Source organism: Cryptomeria japonica, chromosome 3 (genome assembly GCF_030272615.1).
Source record: "Cryptomeria japonica chromosome 3, Sugi_1.0, whole genome shotgun sequence".
NCBI classification, from domain to species: domain Eukaryota; kingdom Viridiplantae; phylum Streptophyta; class Pinopsida; order Cupressales; family Cupressaceae; genus Cryptomeria; species Cryptomeria japonica.
The window spans coordinates 904,702,567-904,721,060 of record NC_081407.1 but is presented as its reverse complement, the minus strand read 5'-3'; the positions used below and the strand labels follow the sequence as shown (position 1 = coordinate 904,721,060).

Below are 18,494 nucleotides of genomic sequence, written 5' to 3'. Positions count from 1 at the left end.
ATAGTTAAATTTTCAAGGAGACAAATCTGTTAACCAACAAGTATGTAACAGGCTGTAAATTGTTTGTGAATACCATGTTGTCTGCAATAATTTAGAAAATCATTAAACTATTTTCACCACCTCTATCGGTTCTTAATAACTTGATAACATAACCACTTTGCTTCTCTACAAGAGCCTTGAACTGCTAAAAAACTCCAAATGCATCAGATTTATGCCTCAAAAAGTAGACCCGTGTCTTTCTTGTATAATCATCAATAAAAGTCAGAAAATATGTGCAACCTCCAATAGAAGGAGTTTGCATTGGTCCACATATATCGGAGTGAACAATCACAAGTGGCTTACATGCTCTTTCCGATTTTCCATCAAGGAAGGTCTCTCTATGTTGTTTACCCAATATGCATGCTTCACATTCTCTATCCAATTTCTTAATCAAGGGAAGAACCTTAACCATATTCTTCCTATGCAACAAATTCAGACCTCCAAAGTTCAAATGACCAAATCTCAAATGCCATAACCATGATTCATTTTTCACCACTAACTGAAAAGTTGTTTGAATAGTTACATTACCATTTTGTTCATCTCCTTTAGCCTTTTCAAAGCTACCTTGTTTTTTTCTGGAGCAGCCTTGTTCTTTTTCGCAGCAACCTTCTAAAGCAACTTGAGAGGTGTCTTGAGAATTTTCAGTCTTAAATGCTGCTCCAGCTACATTTCTTTTGATGTCAGGTTTCAACCTCAATGGGAACATTCTCTTTTTTGTCATTTGTACCTCTGCAATCAGTTGCGTACTAGGATATTTATCAAGAATGACACATGCATTATTTTTCATATAAACTTTGTATCCTTTTTGCACTAATTGACCAATACTCATTAGATTATGTTTCAGACCAGCAACATAAAAAACATCATGAAGGACTTTTTGCTCCCCTTTTTTGGTTAGAGTGACAACAGTGCCTTTTCCCATAACGTTCACTTGATTATTGTTCCCAAGAGTAACATTTAAAGTGACGAATTTGTCCAAGATAGAAAACAACTCTAGATTTCCAGACATGTGATTGCTACAGCTAGAATCTAAATACCAAATATCATTTAAACTCTCTTAAACCATATTGCATTCAACTGGTGGTTTTGTAAAAATTTCTTCAGCAATCTTTGCACATGCAATAAACATAGAATTATTTGTAGAATTTTCTGGGTTATTTTGATTTTGTCTTCCTTGATCATGTTGTTTATTTCTGCACTCAAAAGCATAATGACCATATTTCTTGTAGTAATGACATTGACCATTTGACTTGTCTTGTCTTTGACTAGTTGAATGATTATGAGAGGGTTCATTGTTATGTCCTCTTCCACCTTGATTTGCAGGATTGCTGCTATGTCCTCTAAATGTGTTTCTTCCTCTACCCCTAGGAGTAAATCTACCTCTACCTCTTCCACGACTTATTGAAGCCTGAGACGAGAAAGCATTCTCAATAGAGGTGTGTGATCTGTTCAACCTATATTCATGATTTATCAAATATGCATGCAAATCATCCATTGTCAGCTGTGTTAAATCCTTAGTTTCCTCTATGGCAACAACTAAAGGATCAAACTTAGTAGGAAAAACCATTAACATTTTCTCAACTATTCTTGTCTCTTCTAATCTTCCCCATGAGATTTTATTTGATTTACTAACCCAACAACACGAGTAAAAAATAACTCCACAAACTCTTGAATCTTTCATACTTATATTTTCAAATTCTCTTCTAAGTATCTAGAGTTTTGCAGATTTAACTTTGTCCTTACCTTGATAGGTTGTTTGCAGTGTGTCCCATGCCTCCTTTTCTTGCTTTGCTACTGCAACTCTTGGTAGTATGCTTTCATGCATTGCTTGATGAATATAAAAGAGGGTTTTTCCATCCTTCTTTCTCTGTTGTCAAGAAAGAAATAAGTGAAGACCCAGAAAAGAGACTAGATGTTTGAACCAATGGCTCTAATACCAGATGTGGAAAGGGGAACAAGATATGAGCAGTAATAACAGAGCACATAGAAATATGCATACAACAGTGAAAGAAACAAATAAAAGTTGATGTAAAAGTTATTTGCAACACAGAGAAAAACACAAAGTAGAAAATGGATAATAACATATTTTATATATAGATATATATTAAAACTAGAATAATTTCAGCAGGGAGATACGCAGGGGCATGTTGGGAAATTGAATACGAAGGGGTTTAATATATTTTGGAGCAAACTTTTTATGTCTGTTCTTGCATTCGAAGTTGGTTTTCTGAGATTGCGATTGGGATTGAGGGTTTCAGGCATCACAAGTTTCCCTTCTGTTATGGCATGAAACTATTCATAAAATTATCCAAGTCAATTATTCACACTGGAACTCAAATCAATTTCAATTTTTGAAGCTGCGGAAGAAGACAGTCAAATCGTGTGCGCTATATTTCCAAGTTTGAAGACCGGGAAAACCTTGTCTAGTTAGTGCGCCTGTTAACTAAGCTATGCACAAAACTTTATATCTCGGGAACGAAGGGACGTTTTCTGCTACTATCGTCATTGCAGCTTCTGCTTAACGTGCAATTCCATGACCTACTTGTCTGTAAATTGAATTCTGGACTGCAAAAATTGGACTGCAAATTCTGGACTACGAATTTGGACTGTGAATTCTGGACTGCGAATTCTGGACTGCGAATTTGGACTGCGAAATATATTTGGACTGCGAAGTTTCGGACTGTGAATTCTGGAGCGAATTTTGGAGCGATTTTTTTTGGAGCATTTGTTGCGGACTGCATGCTCTCCAACATCATCGGCGTTGTCTGACATGGCCAAATCTATGAGGATGTGGAGGAGTTAATCTCCTCCACGTGGTTTGCATCTTCTCTCTGTGCCCTTATTACTGTTTTGCATTTATTCTGTGCCCTTATTACTGTTTTGCATTTACTTTCTGCTCGGTGCTTAATGTATTTTTTCTGCATGTTAACCTAACCATTAATCACACCTCTGGTTGCTCGTGTGACTCCTCCATAGCTCCCAATGGAGCCTGAGTCTGATGGCACTGCCATTAATTCTCCTCAACCCACCGAGTAGGCTCATTCAAGCCAAACACAAACATTTGCCGAGACTGCTAAACCTTCTGAGAAGGCTCACTCAAACCGAAAGAAAACCTTTGCCGAGACCGTTGCTCCATCTACCCATGGAGTCCACCCTAGTACGAGATTTTTTAAGACTCCTGGAGGCGAACGACCCAGTGAGGAAGGTAAGAGACCTACCATGCCCTTGAATTCTTTCGGTATTTTGCCAAACGATGAAATGTTGAAAGAAATTGTTTCCAAAAAAACTAGGTTAAGCGATACTGTAATTTTTTTCGCTTGTGTTAATATTGAGAAATTTTTGCCTAGGAAATTCCTAGATGATTGGTTTCATAATCTTTGGATTTTGAAGTTAGGGCTTAAGATTTCATTATGTAGGCAAGTCCAAAAAGGTTTGTATATTATCTTTTTTAATAATCATGAGTCCCAGGTTGAAATTCTTAAAAGACAATACTGGACTGTTGGGAACACCTCCTTTCGTGTCCTAGCCTGGTCTTCAAAGGCCATCAATGAGGAAGTTCTTGCACTCTCAAGCCCTAGATGGGTCATCCTTAAGGATGTCCCTCCCTTCCTATGGCATTTTCTTCCGCAGGTATTGGAAATATTTAGGAGAATAATTCGGGTTCATGAAACAACGCGTTTAGTCCCTAACCTTGATGCAAGAATACTTGCTTCCATTAAGCCTAGGATCGACATCCCTCCTCTGCTAAACCTTAACATCAATGATGAAACATTTGTTTGCCTTGTTGAAATACATGGAGGACTGAACGCCTGTTTTTGGTGCAAAAAAGAAGGGCATCTTCGAAAGAACTACCCAATCATCAACCGCAGGAAACAAAAAAATAACACTAACCTAGCAGGAACATCTAAAAACCCTAGCTCTGATAAGGAGCCAGTCCCTAACCCAAGCAGCCTTCATTCTATTGGAAACAATACCAACCCTAAAGATGATCCCTCCATAAGCTTGGCTCCTAGCCTCATCCCTATTGAATTAAATCCAATGATTGTTGACACCACTACCGAACCCCTCAAACCTGCATCCGTTCCCTCCAAAATTTCCAAGAATTCGCCTTCTGATTGTTTTCAAACAGTCACATCAAAAAAGTAGAGACAAAAGAATGCCCAACAACTCGCCTTAAATCAAATCCAAGCTGGTGATCAAACTGCTAATCAGTTGACTACCAGTAGCAAATACCCCATCACTATGAATGATGACATACTAGACCACCTCCCTGGTTAAAAATATGGTTAAAAATTTAGAGAAGCCTGATCATGGTGCTGGTGATGCTAGAATGAGTGATAACCCTGGAAAAATGGTGCTCAGGTCTGGAACCCCCAAACAATTTGAATCCATATTATTTGCAGAGGCTACCCCTGATGTTAACACCTCCAACTCCACAACTGCATCTCTGCTAAATGAAATAGAGGATGACCATATTATTGAAGTCATTTATGCTAATAAGGGACTAGAGGACATTAAGTCTAGCTCAATGCTCCATGGCTTTCCAAGCTCCCAAGTACTTGGGTTGAACATTGCAGAAACTGTAGATGGTAAAATTGAGGTAACTGACCTTAGTGAGGAAGAGGATGACCTCATGAAATGTTCCTCCATGGCTAAAAAGAAAGGTAGGCCTTTTGGCTCCAAAAATAAGAAAAAGTCTGGAGATCAAAATGGTCTCCCAAACAATCCCTCTTAATCCCCTTTTCTCATGAAATACATCTCATGGAATATTAGAGGCTTGGAGTCGCCTGATAGAAATTTTGTTATTAAGAGGTTTATGAATTGTCATAAACATCTAGATTTCTTGATGCTTCAAGAGCTTAAATCTGTTGAGTTCTCCCTTGACACTACACCTGATTTTATTTGGAGAGATGCAATCAAAATATGCACCAATCATCCTAAGGGAAAGGGTGGAATTGGTCTCCTCATTAACCCTAAGTGGGCAAATCACATTAGGGATAGGGGCGTCTCCCCTTGTAACAGAGTGGCTTGGGCCTTCTTGGATATCAAAGGCTCATGTTTTGGGGTATGTTTTATATATGCACCTAATGATCATAGGGAAAGAGTGTCCCTCTGGAATTGGCTGGCAGCCCTTCCAAGTATCCCCTGGGTCATGGCTGGAGACTTTAACATGATTGAAAACCAAGATGATAAAGTCAGGGGTATCCCTTTCAAATGGAAGTGCCAAGAGAAACCTCACTGGGATAGATTTAAACAACACATGCAACTATTTGACCCCCTTGAGGGTAGCAAATCTGAATCCTCTACCCTATGGTACACTTGGTGCAACTTTCAGCAAGGCCCCAGCCGAATTTACTCCAGATTAGACAGGTTCTATGTTAATAAAAAAAATTTCTCCTTCTCCCCTAACCACTTGGGGAACTCAGTGGTTGTTCTGCCAGTAACCTTATCTGACCATTTCCCTATCATTGTTGTCACTAATACTAGGAACTCCATCCCTAACATCAATCCTCTCAATAAGAATTTTATCCTTAATACCTCCTTGCTAAATGACAAGGATGCCCTAACTACCATTAAAATGGTTAGACTCTTTAACATGCACTCTCAACATCCCCAATCCCACACCCTCAGATGGAACAGAAATGTCTTCTCTTGGCAAAAAATATTCCAAACTATAGGCCAGAAGAAAGCCAAGGATCTCAAGCTTGTGGAAAAAACTCTCACTAATCGGCTCCACTCCTTGGAGCATGAAATACAATTACATCCTTCCTCCTCTATCCTGGCGAAATGGGTAGCTCAGGCTAGAGACACTCTTAGGAAACATCAGCAGGTCAAAATCAAGGGTGCCCTCATCAGAGCACGTAATCATTGGCTCAAATTTGGAGATAAAGGCTCTAAAGTCTTCTTCAATCTCCTTAAACAAAAACAAAATAGAGAAAAAATTGACAGAATCATAGTTGAGGATAAGGAACTCCTGAACATCAATGAGATCAAAGATGCTTTTGAAATGTTTTATAAAACCCTCTTTACCTCAGAAGATAGTGAAGCCTCAAAAAAGGCTAGAAATAGGTGCAGTAACATTATCCCAAAAAGAATCTCTGAGGTTGAAGCTCTTCCTCTCAAGACCAAAATCTCTATGACAGAAATTGCTGATGCCATTAAAGCCCTCAAGGATAATAAACCCCCAGGCCCCAATGGACTTCCTATTGAGTTTTACAAAACCAATATTGAGTGGGTCACCAAAGACCTTTATGACATATACACCGAAGCATTTGATAGTGGCACCCTTGGGGAGTACATCAATAGGGGCATTGTTAAGCTTATCCCAAAAGATGGGGACAAAGCCCTCATAAAAAACTAGAGGCCAATTACTCTCCTCAACATTTCTTATAAAATCCTGGCCAAAGCCCTAGCCTCTCTCCTTGAGAAGATCCTTCCCAAGTTCATCTGCTCTACCCAAATAGGATTCATTAAAGGAAGGTATATCTTGGAAAACCATGTAACTAGCTTGGAATCTATGGAATGGGCCAAAACTTCAAATCAAGATATTGCCATGTTCCTTGTAGACTTTGAAAAGGCCTATGACAGGGTGGAATGGGACTTCATCCTCATGATGCTCAAAGCCTTTGGTTTCCCTAGTGAGTGCTGTAAATATGTCCAAATTCTCCTCAAAGATGCCTCCACCCTGGTTGAAGTTAATGGATCACTTTCCCAGTCTATTCCTCTTTCTAGATCCATTAGACAGGGTTGCCCCCTTGCCCCTGCTCTGTTTGTCATTGCCTCAGACGCCCTCTTTTACCTCCTAAGAGATGATACCCTATCCCCTAAAGTTCATGGCATTAAGATGCCAGGTGACTCTGAATTGCTCAATATTCAATTTGCTGATGACACTGTGCTCTTCCTGGAGCTCTCTAGGCATAACATTGACTCCCTCAATCAAAAGCTTGCAACCTTTGGCAGAGCCTCTGGTGCTCGTATCACCAATTCCAAGTCTATCCTACTTGGGTGGAACGAGGAACCCCCGGACTGGCTTCAGCAGGTTGGATACTCATGGGGAGGACCCAATAAAATAATCAGGTACCTCGGTATCCCTTTTTCTGTCTCTCCCTCTCTCAAGGATATGTGGATTTGGGTCAAAGAAAAGATTGACAAAAAACTTAATAAATGGGACAATAGGATTCTATCCCTGGTTGGTAGGATCTAAGTCTACCAAAAAATCCTCTCCTTCTATAGTTTGTACTACTCCTCTATCTGGATGTTCAGTAACTACCAAGTTTATGAGATCCAAAAATCTATCAGGTACTTCCTTTGGTCTGATGGTAAGGGTAAAAGAAAGGCCCACTCGGTCAAATGGCTCTGGTGCCACATAGATAAGAAACTTGGTGGGCTAGGACTTAAGGATCTCAGAATGCGAGGATTTTCCCTGGCTTCCAAGTGGATATTTCATGCTCTGGAAGGACAAGAACCCTGGAAGATCCTTATCAGAAATAACATACAAAATGGCATCCCCAAGTCTGTCAAAACTTGGAAAGCCCTCCCCTTTACTGATCTGATAGAAGGCGGATTCTCTGTGTCTGTTCAAGGCACTTGGGTGTTTAAATCCATCTAGAAAGCCTGGGAGCAGGTGCATAAACTTATTACCAACTCTAATATTGACTGTAATAATACTCTGAATGGGGAAAGGTCAATATGGTGGAATCTCTACCATAACTCTAAACCCCTCGCTTTAACCCAAGGCTGCTCTGCTAGGATTGGTATAATAAAGGCATTAAATACCTCATGGACATCTTGGAACATGATAATCTCATCAGCTGGGAGGACCTTAGCAATAATTTTGGCATTAAATACCTCATGGACATCTTGGAACATGATAATCTCATCAGCTGGGAGGACCTTAGCAATAAGTTTGGCCTCCCTGCCTTGCATAAGAGAACCTACAATATGATTAAAAATGCTTGTGCTTGTCTAGATCTTCCTAGGAACACTGATGTAGATGCTCAGAGATACCTCTCGTTCTGATGGAAGGATGGCTCCCTCCTCTCCAAGGTCAAAGCCAAATCTATCTACAAACTGCTCACTCATGATACCACGGTGATCGATCATATTAACTCCCTCTGGTATGTTGGCCTTAATACATCAACTTGGTAGAAAATATTTGAGAAACTATGGAAGTCCCCCATCCCCCCTAAAATCAAATGCTTCAGGTGGCAACTAATGTTGGATAGACTGCCTATTAGAAATAACATTGGTGCCTTCGACCTATGCTCTGTATGTAGGAAGCGTGAGACTATGCGGCACATCTTTTTTTACTACACTTTTGCCAGAGAGGTCTGGCTAATGTTTGGAATTTCCATTACTGAACATGTTTATACTCTTGATATTATTGTTGGATTCATTCATGGCCTCAAGAAGGATGCTAACCTATTTTGGCAAATTCTCTCTTCTTTCTTACTTTGGTTTATTTGGAAGCTTAGAAATGAGGAAAAATTCCAAGGTACTAATAGGACTCTTACTGGGTTTTTTAAGAAACTCACACGTTATAAAATTGTTGTGCAGGTATGTTTTTTGATGAATGTTGAGAGGGAGAAGTTGTTGCATTTCCTCAGGGATGGTCAGGCAACCATGTTCATATATGAGATGAAGGATGGCTTTGAATGGGCTAGAATTGTGAAGAACCAGACTGCATTCGATGAGGCTCTAAAGAAACTGATCAAGGAACTCAAGGACAACAGAGGTCCCTACTTTGATAAGCTCGAAATGTTTACCCAAGTCCTGGAGCAGAAGAAGGTGGTGTGGGTGGAAGGGCCACAAGGATGGACAACATGGATGGAAAACCAAGATGAGATTCTGCAATAGGTGTCCAGTAGCCTCTAGTTGATGTATATGGTTCACTGTATATACTCTCTCTCGTAACTCTTTTTTTTGTAGGAGGTTGTCTTTGTTCAGTCGGATGATCCCACTGGTTAATGGTTGAGGCTTTGCCTCCCATCCTCGTTTTTGTATAAACTCTCCTTATTTTTGTCTCTCGATATTTAATATAAAAAATAATAATTTCAACAGAGGTTCGTTGCCCTGTATATTCTTCTCTTGTTCTTCTCTCTTACCATCTTCAAAAATGACAACATTAGAGTATATAAAACTAAAAACATTACGGAGAAAAAAGAAGAATAAGATAATAATATTTTACAACCCACAAAGTGTGTAAGAGTTAAGAGGAGTTAACGCCGAATCATATCAAGTCTCCTGAAATCTTTCTCCAAAAAAAAATTCTTCTTAAATCACCTTTAATGCTGATATGGAGGTGAGCTGTAGAGGACAATACCATAAGATAGTTGAGATTATATTTCTAACAAGATCTCAATCTTAGATAAAAATTTTGAGATGGATATTGGCCTGTGTTGATGGTTAAATATGTTCTACAGATTGTGTTTTGCAAGTGAACGGTATAATAACAGGCAATTAGACTACTATATAAATGTGTCTGTTATATAAATGTGTGTATTTATATATTTATGCAAAGCAGTTTTTTTTCTATTTTTAATATTTTTTAGCCTAAAGTCTAATAGACCCCTCAAGAAGTTTATATATACTATAAAATTATATATATATATATAAGCTAGTTAACATAAAGTCTATATTAGTTTGAATAAATTATGTGAAAAAATTTCATCAATATTTTCAATCACATTTCATAATTTTATATTAAGATTAAAACAAATCAAGTATTTTGATAAACACTTCTTTCAGTTAGAACACAACCTCAAGTTGATCAAATACTCAGCTTGTTAGCCAAATTGTCCTTCCCATTAATTGCATTAGTTCAACAAAAGAAAGGTTGGAAAAATCAATATGGTCTTTGCATCTTAGTTCTATTCTATATCTAATATTAAATCATATGTTTTTAAGCAATAGCAAAGTTTTAATAATGCTAATCTAAATGGTTTCAACATCTCGTCCCATTTTACTTTCAATTTTAAATCATATGGTTTTAATTAATAGCCAATTTTTAACAGGTTAAATATTTATTGTAAATTCATTATTTTTTCTATTGTAAATAAAAAGATTATGATATCTATCTTTGAGCTGATCAACCTTTTTTTTTTCTCTTCTAAAACAATCAGCTATTACATTTTCATTTTAAAATTATCATAATATTTAATTGAATATTTTTTTAAATCTAGTTTAATTATTTAACAAGTTGTATAAAAAGATTGACTTCCTTTATATTTCAAAATACTATTTTCTATCTTACTAATGAAGTTCATTTTGTTCAATGAATAATGCAGATAAATACAAGTTCTTATCATACCTTTTACACAGCTATTCTCTATCTGTTCTTCATACTAAAATCAAACTTAGTATTTTTGAAGATAAGAAGAATTGCTAGTCATGGGGAGAGTTAAGCTTCCAATCAAAAAAATAGAAAACAACACAAACAAACAAGTTACCTTCTCTAAGAGGCGAAATGGACTTACTAAGAAGGCATATGAGCTCTCTGTTCTCTGTGATATTGATATTGCACTTATTATGTTTTCGCCTTCTGGAAAATTGACTCATTTTTCTGGAAAGAAAAGGTAAAGTTTATTACAAACACTTAATAATTTGTGTTAATAATGTACATGGATTTTTTTTTCTAGGCTATAAGCTACCTATAAGCTATTTTAGATGTGATGCATATAGATATTTTTATTTACAGAAGGAATTTAGTACATATCTTTTATTTATAAGAAGGGTTTTAGAATTGGTAAATATCTTCTAGTATTCATGCGAAATAAATGTTTAGAATTAATTACTTTTCATTTCTTTTTATTTTCTAGTATGACAGAGGATGTTATATTCCGCTATGTCAATCTACCAGACCATGAGAGGTTCAGGTATGTGTTTTTTCTTATCAGATTGCCTAATCTCCCAGCCTCTAACTCGCATTCATTTTTAAATCAGAACATAAATTCATAACTGCATATTTTCACTTTTCGTTACTAAAATCTACACAATTCATTATTAAAATGTGCACTATAAAATTTCAAAAAATTTCCTCCCTAAATTTCTCACTTTTCCTCTCTGAATTTCTTATAATTTCTTCATAGTTATATTTAATATATGAAAGTTTAGTTTTATTTTTATTTTGTAACTAATATTTTAATTGTCTTTGTTTTGTATTTTTCCTTCAAATACGACAAATATGAAGAGTTCATAATCAAGAAGTAAGTTTCATAATTAATTTTTTTTATCTGAATTGTTTACTTTATTTTTTCTTTTGTTTTGAGCAATTTATTTTAAGGAATGATTTATTAAAATAAAAATGTAATCTTATAACTCTACATATAAATAAATGTTATTATTGATATATGTGTGGACAGCTTTTAAATGGAACATTGAAGAAATTGAAGTGTGAAGGTGAACTTGTGGGTCATCTATCAAGGTCTATATTATTTTATTTTAGTATTCAATATTTTTTTTTGGTGTAGTAAAATCTTTTTGATAGGTAATGATCATACTAATGGGTGCTTATATTTTCTATCCATGACTATGCATTATCATAAATAGCCCAAGAAATGAGGTATGCTTAATTTCATCATTTAAAAATTACTTTCTACTTTTTAAAGTTGCCGTTAATTTTTAATATATAGTTATAATGGTAACTTTGTAGGAAATTCAAAGGGAAATTAATGCATGGAGATTGCAGCTATCAAATGCAGATTCAAGGCTAAGGTAGAGTCTATTATTATTTTATTGAATTCTTGTTCTTCTTTGAGTATAGTTTTGGTTTGCGTTCATCCACTACTTTAAACAAATCTAGGCATATAATCATAGTTTTATAATTGCTTTACTTTAAGTTGCATGATTACCATTTTGAAAATAAATTTAATTTATTTTCTATAATTATCATATTATAAGAATTGGAGGAATTATGCTTTTCTTAAGTTCTAATTCATTATTTATTACCAGTATAATCTTAAATATTTTTTTTTATTATGAAATTGTAGTGCATTATGAAATCGTTTGATCTTAAAATAATTTAATCATATTCAATTATTCATATGAACAATATCCATACACTCATTTATTTTTTATTGATTTCACTATTCATATTGATGATTTTTCATATACATTTGGAATATCTCTTTTTTCATTATGATTTTGTGTCATTTACAAATCTTTTTATGGTTTCCGTTTTACAAATGAAACTTGATAGATCAAAAATAAAAGATGATAATAGAGTATTGTTTACATACATATATGGACAAAAAAAATTTGCAGCCTTAGGGTACTTAATTTAAATTATTGTGCATTATCTCTCATATTGACTAGTAATACATAATTATTTTTAAAAATACATGGATCCTAAGAAGTGATGGTCTCATGTTTTTGCCAAAGATATCACTTCTATTGGTGGTGTCATGGATAAGGTTGCTAAGAGGAACTCTCTAGCCCTCTATTTCGATTGGTTCACGATCAATGGAGTCCCTTTTGGTGCCTTATGTGTGGAATAGGTTTTTAGATTGGTGGTTGGGCTTTGATGACTATGATGATTAATGTTCATTTTGTCCATGTACCCTTTTCCCGTATTTGTTTCTTTTTGTTGTGTAGGCTTGGGATTGTCTTTTACCCTATGGTGCATAGTTGTTCCAAACTTGTTATTAGGAGAGTTTTGGGGTTTTCCCTCAAGTTTGTTCTTGTTGCTCATAAGAATTTAGGGATAGATTTAGTGGCTTTTTAGTGTTCTTGATTAAGTGTCTCTTCTACACTTGTGAAAGAGAAGTTTGTTTTTTTGTTGTTGAGGGCCCTCTATTTTGAACTTGCTAATTTTTAGTTGAGGTCCTACATTGTTATTACCCTAGCTCCCTCTGATGTCTTGTATTGAGGTGGAGTGTTCTCCTATGGAGGTGGAGATCTTTCTTGTGGTAAGGGTTGAGGGTGTGGTTCTTTATTAGTCAACTTCCTCTCATACCTTTCCTATTGAGGTGAGTACCTCTCTTATTGATGTGGAGAGTGTTTGTGTAGGATAGGTTTAGTGCTATTTCAAGGGGGTTGTTGCTACCCTTTATCAAGGTCTTGGTTGTAATGTCGCTAATAATGTTTGTTTTTTTGGTCTTCCTTCCCTTCCTATTGAGGTGGAGTCTTTGGAAGGTAAATGGAGCATATTGAGGATTTTGGGAGCCTATTGAAAACCCATTAACATCTTGAGATAAGCTATTAGGTGGCTTCGACCTTCTCTCTTATGCAAATGGTTCTCTAATGTTAGGATTCTTAAAGCACATCTTTATAGAGTCTAGCAGTTAATTATAAAACATAGAATTTATTTCTATGCTCTTCCATACTCAAATATATTCAAATAAATCCATTAGATAGGTACTTTTGATCTAATCTTTTATTCAAATCATCAAAAACAGTAATTATTTTTAGTGTCATCTTATATAGATATAAGTGTAAAAAGAAAAGTTGTAACTAGAGGTTGAGAAACTTTAAAGTCTTGCTAGGTACATTAAAAAAAATCCTTCAAACTCTCTTTGTCACTATTACACATGAATGTGGATGTGGCTAGGAGTGGAGATGGCATTTTAAAATGTTTTCAACTATATTGAAAGGGTTTACTCATTATTTTGAATAAATTATTAAATAATATATTTGTAGTTTTGGGACCATGAAATTATTTTTGAGTTTATTATAAGAGAAAATTTAAGGAAACTTTATATGTAAAATATATTTAGCATACATAAGAATTATATCAACTTTTTAATGTAATTTTTCAGGTGTTTGAAAGCAGATCCTCATATGATAACTTCAGTACAAGATGCAGAGTATTATGAGAGAGTTCTTGAGGAATCCTTAATTAGAGTTCAAACTAAAAGGGTAAACAACTCTTTTATTTCATTAAATGTCTTATGAATTATTATCTTGAAATTTAAACATTGAAAATATATATTTATTTGAAGAATACTAATATAACAATTGTTTTTAATAATTATATTCCTTTCAAACTCTAAAACAGTTAATTTACTTTAAAAGGAATTTTCAAATATATTGCAGCAATATCTTGAACAAACTGGCATAGTCCCATATGGCCAAGCAAGCATAAATGACCAATCAAATATGCAGGTATTTTTCATTTATAGAAAATCAAAATTCATCCATTTTAAAATCTTTTACTATATCTTTCAACACCAATGAAGATAAAATAAAATATGACAATGACTTAATGAATGCCAAAACTTGTCTTTTTGCACTTTTCTACTATAAGATTTAATGAATGGTATGTATGGGCTTAAATTTAAAAATGTTTCATGTTAATGTATGGAGGGAATGGATACATCAAATGAAGATCTATTTTCTCAACTATAAATTAACAGTATCTTTGTATGTAAGATGTGTATGCAGCCACCAAATGGAAATCCAAGTTTTTCTAGTGAGAATCAAATATTAAGCTGGGTGTCACAGACAAGTGTTCAAAACTTTCTAGAACTTTGCAAAACTGATGGTGTATTTAACATCAGGTATGTTCTATAATAGAAAAATATATGAATTTAAAAATTGTGTTATCCATGGTATTCATATAGTGGTTTCAAAGATTTGGACACTGAATAAGTGTTTCACTTCATTGAATGAAGGGACTCTATGGTAGAATGGATGCGTACAACAATTTCCCCATTCCTTGAGCAAGGCAGTGGTAGCATGCAGCTTGGAAGTCATGAAAGTGATTTCAATATATCACATTTGAGGGTTGATTATCCCCCTCATGATTATGGTTCTACAATGCCAATCCCATCCCAATGCCAATCAACATATGAAGATAACTTGATAACAAATAATCATCTTTAATGTCAATTTTTAGTCTTGGGTGCATTTATTTCCAACAATCAAATGCTTCCCTTGAATTCAATTCAAGGAAACTTGCTACATTATACTTTGATAAGAATGCATTATGTCTATATCGGCTATTTTTAGCTAGCACAGTCATGGAATCACTCTTCTTTTGTAATGATGGTGCTACAATTCTCTTTTAAAGAAATTTTCATAGATCCCCAAAAAATTTCTGTGATTGAATAGCTTATATAAATCTGGACTTTTGTATTAACAGAGTTTTAATTGCAAATTTGGTCATTCCAGAAGGTGTAAGATTAAGGAATTCTTTGTATCAAATATAATTGAAAAAAGATGCGTGCAAATAACAAATACTTTTGTCTTACCCTTAATTCAATGGAGAAATAGTTTTGCATTAGAAGAGTGTTGATTTTGGGAAAGAAATGGCCCTATATACCTGCCCAAAGGACTGGGCAATATAATATAAATAATCTGCGTTCACCATTTTTAAATGTATTTGTTTTAAAGATTGAAACAAATATTAACTATTGATTGGTTTGTTTGTTTTTTGGTTGATAAACGGCACAGCCATATAATTATATTAAAATTGGTCCAGATACATAGTAAGTATTCAGTTTTCATCCATGCTAAAAACAACACATAGAGTCCCCTTAAGAGACTAAATTCTACTTCTGATAAGTTTTAGATAGCCGAATGATATTTACAAGAAAATATGAAAAAGAGATTTCTGATAGTCCGTAGAGTCTACTGTTAAAGGCCATTCTCCATCTAACACCTTAGAAAGTACATATTTACATATAATTGGCCTATAATTTCCCCAAAAAACAAAAACATTGAGCAATAAACACAAAAATTTCCTATCTATAGCATGGATTCGAGCAGCCCTAAGTTGGAGCTGCAGCCTGAGTATGTCCACTGCCACGCGGTCGACCCCTTCTTCTTCCTGGCACGGCCCGCCTCCCATGATCATGGGCCCTTCGATGACCATCACTTTTGTTTGCAACATTCACCTGCTCGACCTGCTCATTTTTTTATAGAAGAAATCCATTCAATCTTGCAAAGTCCACAAATTCCTCCTCCCTATCTTTATTGTCAAGTTCATCCGACAAGAGCCTCCAATTTAGGAACCTAATTGCCACAGCTGCATATGCCCTGTCCTGCCTTAAAGCAGCACATTTCAGGTCCAAAAGAAATGGGTAGTAATTGATTACTTCCTCGAGGATAGAGAAGAGAATCATATCTCCTCGGCATGGTATATCAGAATCAAGAAGCGCTCGATTGACAACAATTTCCAAGCCTCCCAGGATGTCTTGGCTAAATAATGCTCTTGTCATTGAAAAAAAACTCCTCTTTAGCTACTTGGTTATCTAGGAGAGATGCCACAAACCTTGAGGAAATGAAAGTGTTATCCCTCGGATACTCATTCCTTCTCAAATGCCCGCTTCCTAAAATTAGCTTCACCACAAGGATTATTAATGGCTCTGGGATAAGAAGAATCCTTTTGAGCCTTAAGTCTGTAATCTCTCTGAAAGAGACTTATCGGCTCTCAAAGGAAAGGGAAATTGGAGTATCAGCCCCAAAGCAGGAAATTGGGCACGAAAAGGCTCTTATGATGAAATCGAAGGGTTCTTCTGCAACCATCGTTAGATGAAAAATCAGGAGTAAGATGAGCAATCTGGAAACCAGCGGTCGAAGGAGCTACAAGAATGGACTGAATGACAACAATGAAGCACTAGAAAGCCATTAATAACTTCCCTACATTCTTGCCACTTTGACCACTATGACAACTTTTTATAGTAATGACACGTTATCAGTATAACCTATCCCGATGACAACATTTGACAACTTTTACAGACTTGCCAAATATGACTCCAAATTTGACATATATCCATCTAAAAACATAAAATTACATTACAGATGGTCTCAATATACCTTATTGAATCACAATAGACCTAACCCTTGTTGGCCATTTGGTGGAATTGATTATGTGTTGCATTGATGTTTTGTCATTGATGTCAACACTATCTGTTTGGACGCTTTACCGACACCCTTTTGGTCCCAGTAAGATGAGTGGTTTCTGGTTAATTTTGATCCGGCATGATCCGGTAGACTCTGGTATAATTTGGTGATGGAATTGGCTTGTTCGTGATACTTATACTCATATTTGGTCAGTTGGTTTTGGTTTGGTGATTTGATGTTGTCCTGCTTGCTTAGAAGATTGGTTTTTAGTTCCGACGAGGGTTTCACCAACAAAGATTTTGGTGGAGATCTTTGATGAATTGCATAAGTGGTGTTGGTGCAGCTTCTGATGGAGATTTAGGATGTTGTTGGTGATCATGTTCGAGACTTGGTGGTTGGAGATCATTGCTGAAGCGTGTGGACCTATACTTGGTCCTGATTGATCTAGGTTATGGACCGGCATTTATGTAACGTGTGGATAGGACCTATTGTTGTATTTCTAGGATGTCTTATGTGTTGATATTATTTATTTGGTCTAAGGCCGACATGGTTTGTAATTGGTTTATTGTCTGGTGGCCAACCTGATTGTTTATGGTCAAGGGTTTGTATAAATAAGATGTAAGATCTAATTGTAAATCATCATGGTTAATGTAAGAGGTCATGGTCAAGGAATGTAATGTGTGAATAATGTAATATTATTCAGGAAGAGGAGTTGGTCGATCATTGAAGATCAAATTGGGTTTGTGTAAGAGGATTTAGTCCTCCGGTATTGAGCTTAATCGAAATTGTACTCAGGCATAGGAGATGCTATCTTTTGCAGTTCAACACTTCTCTGGATTGTAGTCTGGATTTATATGTAGTCAGTGAGGCTCCTTTTTTGATGAGCAGTGTGCTCTAGGTTGTTGGCCTTCCTGCAAGTGTAGTCCCCTTCATTGTAATTCACATACTTGTTGCAGATGTATTATCTAACTGTGGGTAGGCTTCCCACCGTGGTTTTTCCCTTTATCGGGTTTTCCACGTACAAATCTTAGTGTTGTGTGGATGCATTTAATTTTGTGATTATTGTTTATGCTTAATTATATTAACTTCTATTCCGGTATTATTGTTTTGGGTTCTGGTATTAAAGTTTTAATTGCTGAATGTTCCTATAATCTGTGACAACTGATTCACCACCCCCCCCCTCTCAGTTCTCTTTTGGTCATCTAACAATTTGTATCAGAGCTTTGGTCCTCTTTGCAGAAAGCTTAACTGCTTGAGGAAGATCCTATGGTGACTAATAGTTCAAGTTCATCCAGTTCTTCTAGAGCTATCTTTCGAAGGGATATACCGAGGCTTGAAGGAACAAACTATACAGTATGGAAGATTTGGATGGAGACTTGTCTGAGATGTATTGGCAAGGATATTTGGGAGATCACATAGAATATTGTCACACCCTATAATCCGGGATCTAGCAATCCTCCTCCGACAAACTTGGACAAGGAGCTTGAGAATGATTGTAGAGCAAGAGAAGTCCTCTTGTGTGCACTTTTTTATCAGCAAATAATGGGATTAACAGACAAATCACCTAGAAAGGCTATATGGGATAAGTTGCAGACTCTTATTGAAGGTGACCCTATAGTGAATATTGCTAAACTTGATGGTTATCAGGTGAGATATCAAAACTTGAAGATGGA

The 18,494-nt window shown here is 35.8% G+C and overlaps 1 protein-coding gene across 1 annotated transcript; it reads left to right on the top strand.

The window, feature by feature from the left end:
• The first annotated feature begins 10,428 nt into the window (after positions 1 to 10,428).
• On the top strand, positions 10,429 to 14,859 carry LOC131066400 (agamous-like MADS-box protein AGL66). Its single transcript, XM_058001157.1, has 10 exons — positions 10,429 to 10,613; positions 10,857 to 10,913; positions 11,228 to 11,243; positions 11,400 to 11,461; positions 11,587 to 11,599; positions 11,690 to 11,751; positions 13,794 to 13,893; positions 14,071 to 14,139; positions 14,407 to 14,534; positions 14,649 to 14,859. The coding sequence occupies exons 1-10, from the start codon at positions 10,429 to 10,431 to the stop codon at positions 14,857 to 14,859; spliced, it is 903 nt and encodes a 300-aa protein (XP_057857140.1).
• Positions 14,860 to 18,494: the final 3,635 nt, after the last annotated feature.

What these genes read in the sequence shown, in the direction of transcription:
- LOC131066400 (XM_058001157.1), top strand. Translation starts at nt 10,429, where the DNA reads ATGGGGAGAGTTAAGCTTCCAATCAAAAAAATAGAAAACAACACAAAC. An exon ending in CATTTTTCTGGAAAGAAAAG is followed by an intron (nt 10,614 to 10,856) that starts GTAAAGTTTATT and finishes TTTATTTTCTAG; the next exon opens with TATGACAGAGGATGTTATAT. An exon ending in GATGGTGTATTTAACATCAG is followed by an intron (nt 14,535 to 14,648) that starts GTATGTTCTATA and finishes CATTGAATGAAG; the next exon opens with GGACTCTATGGTAGAATGGA.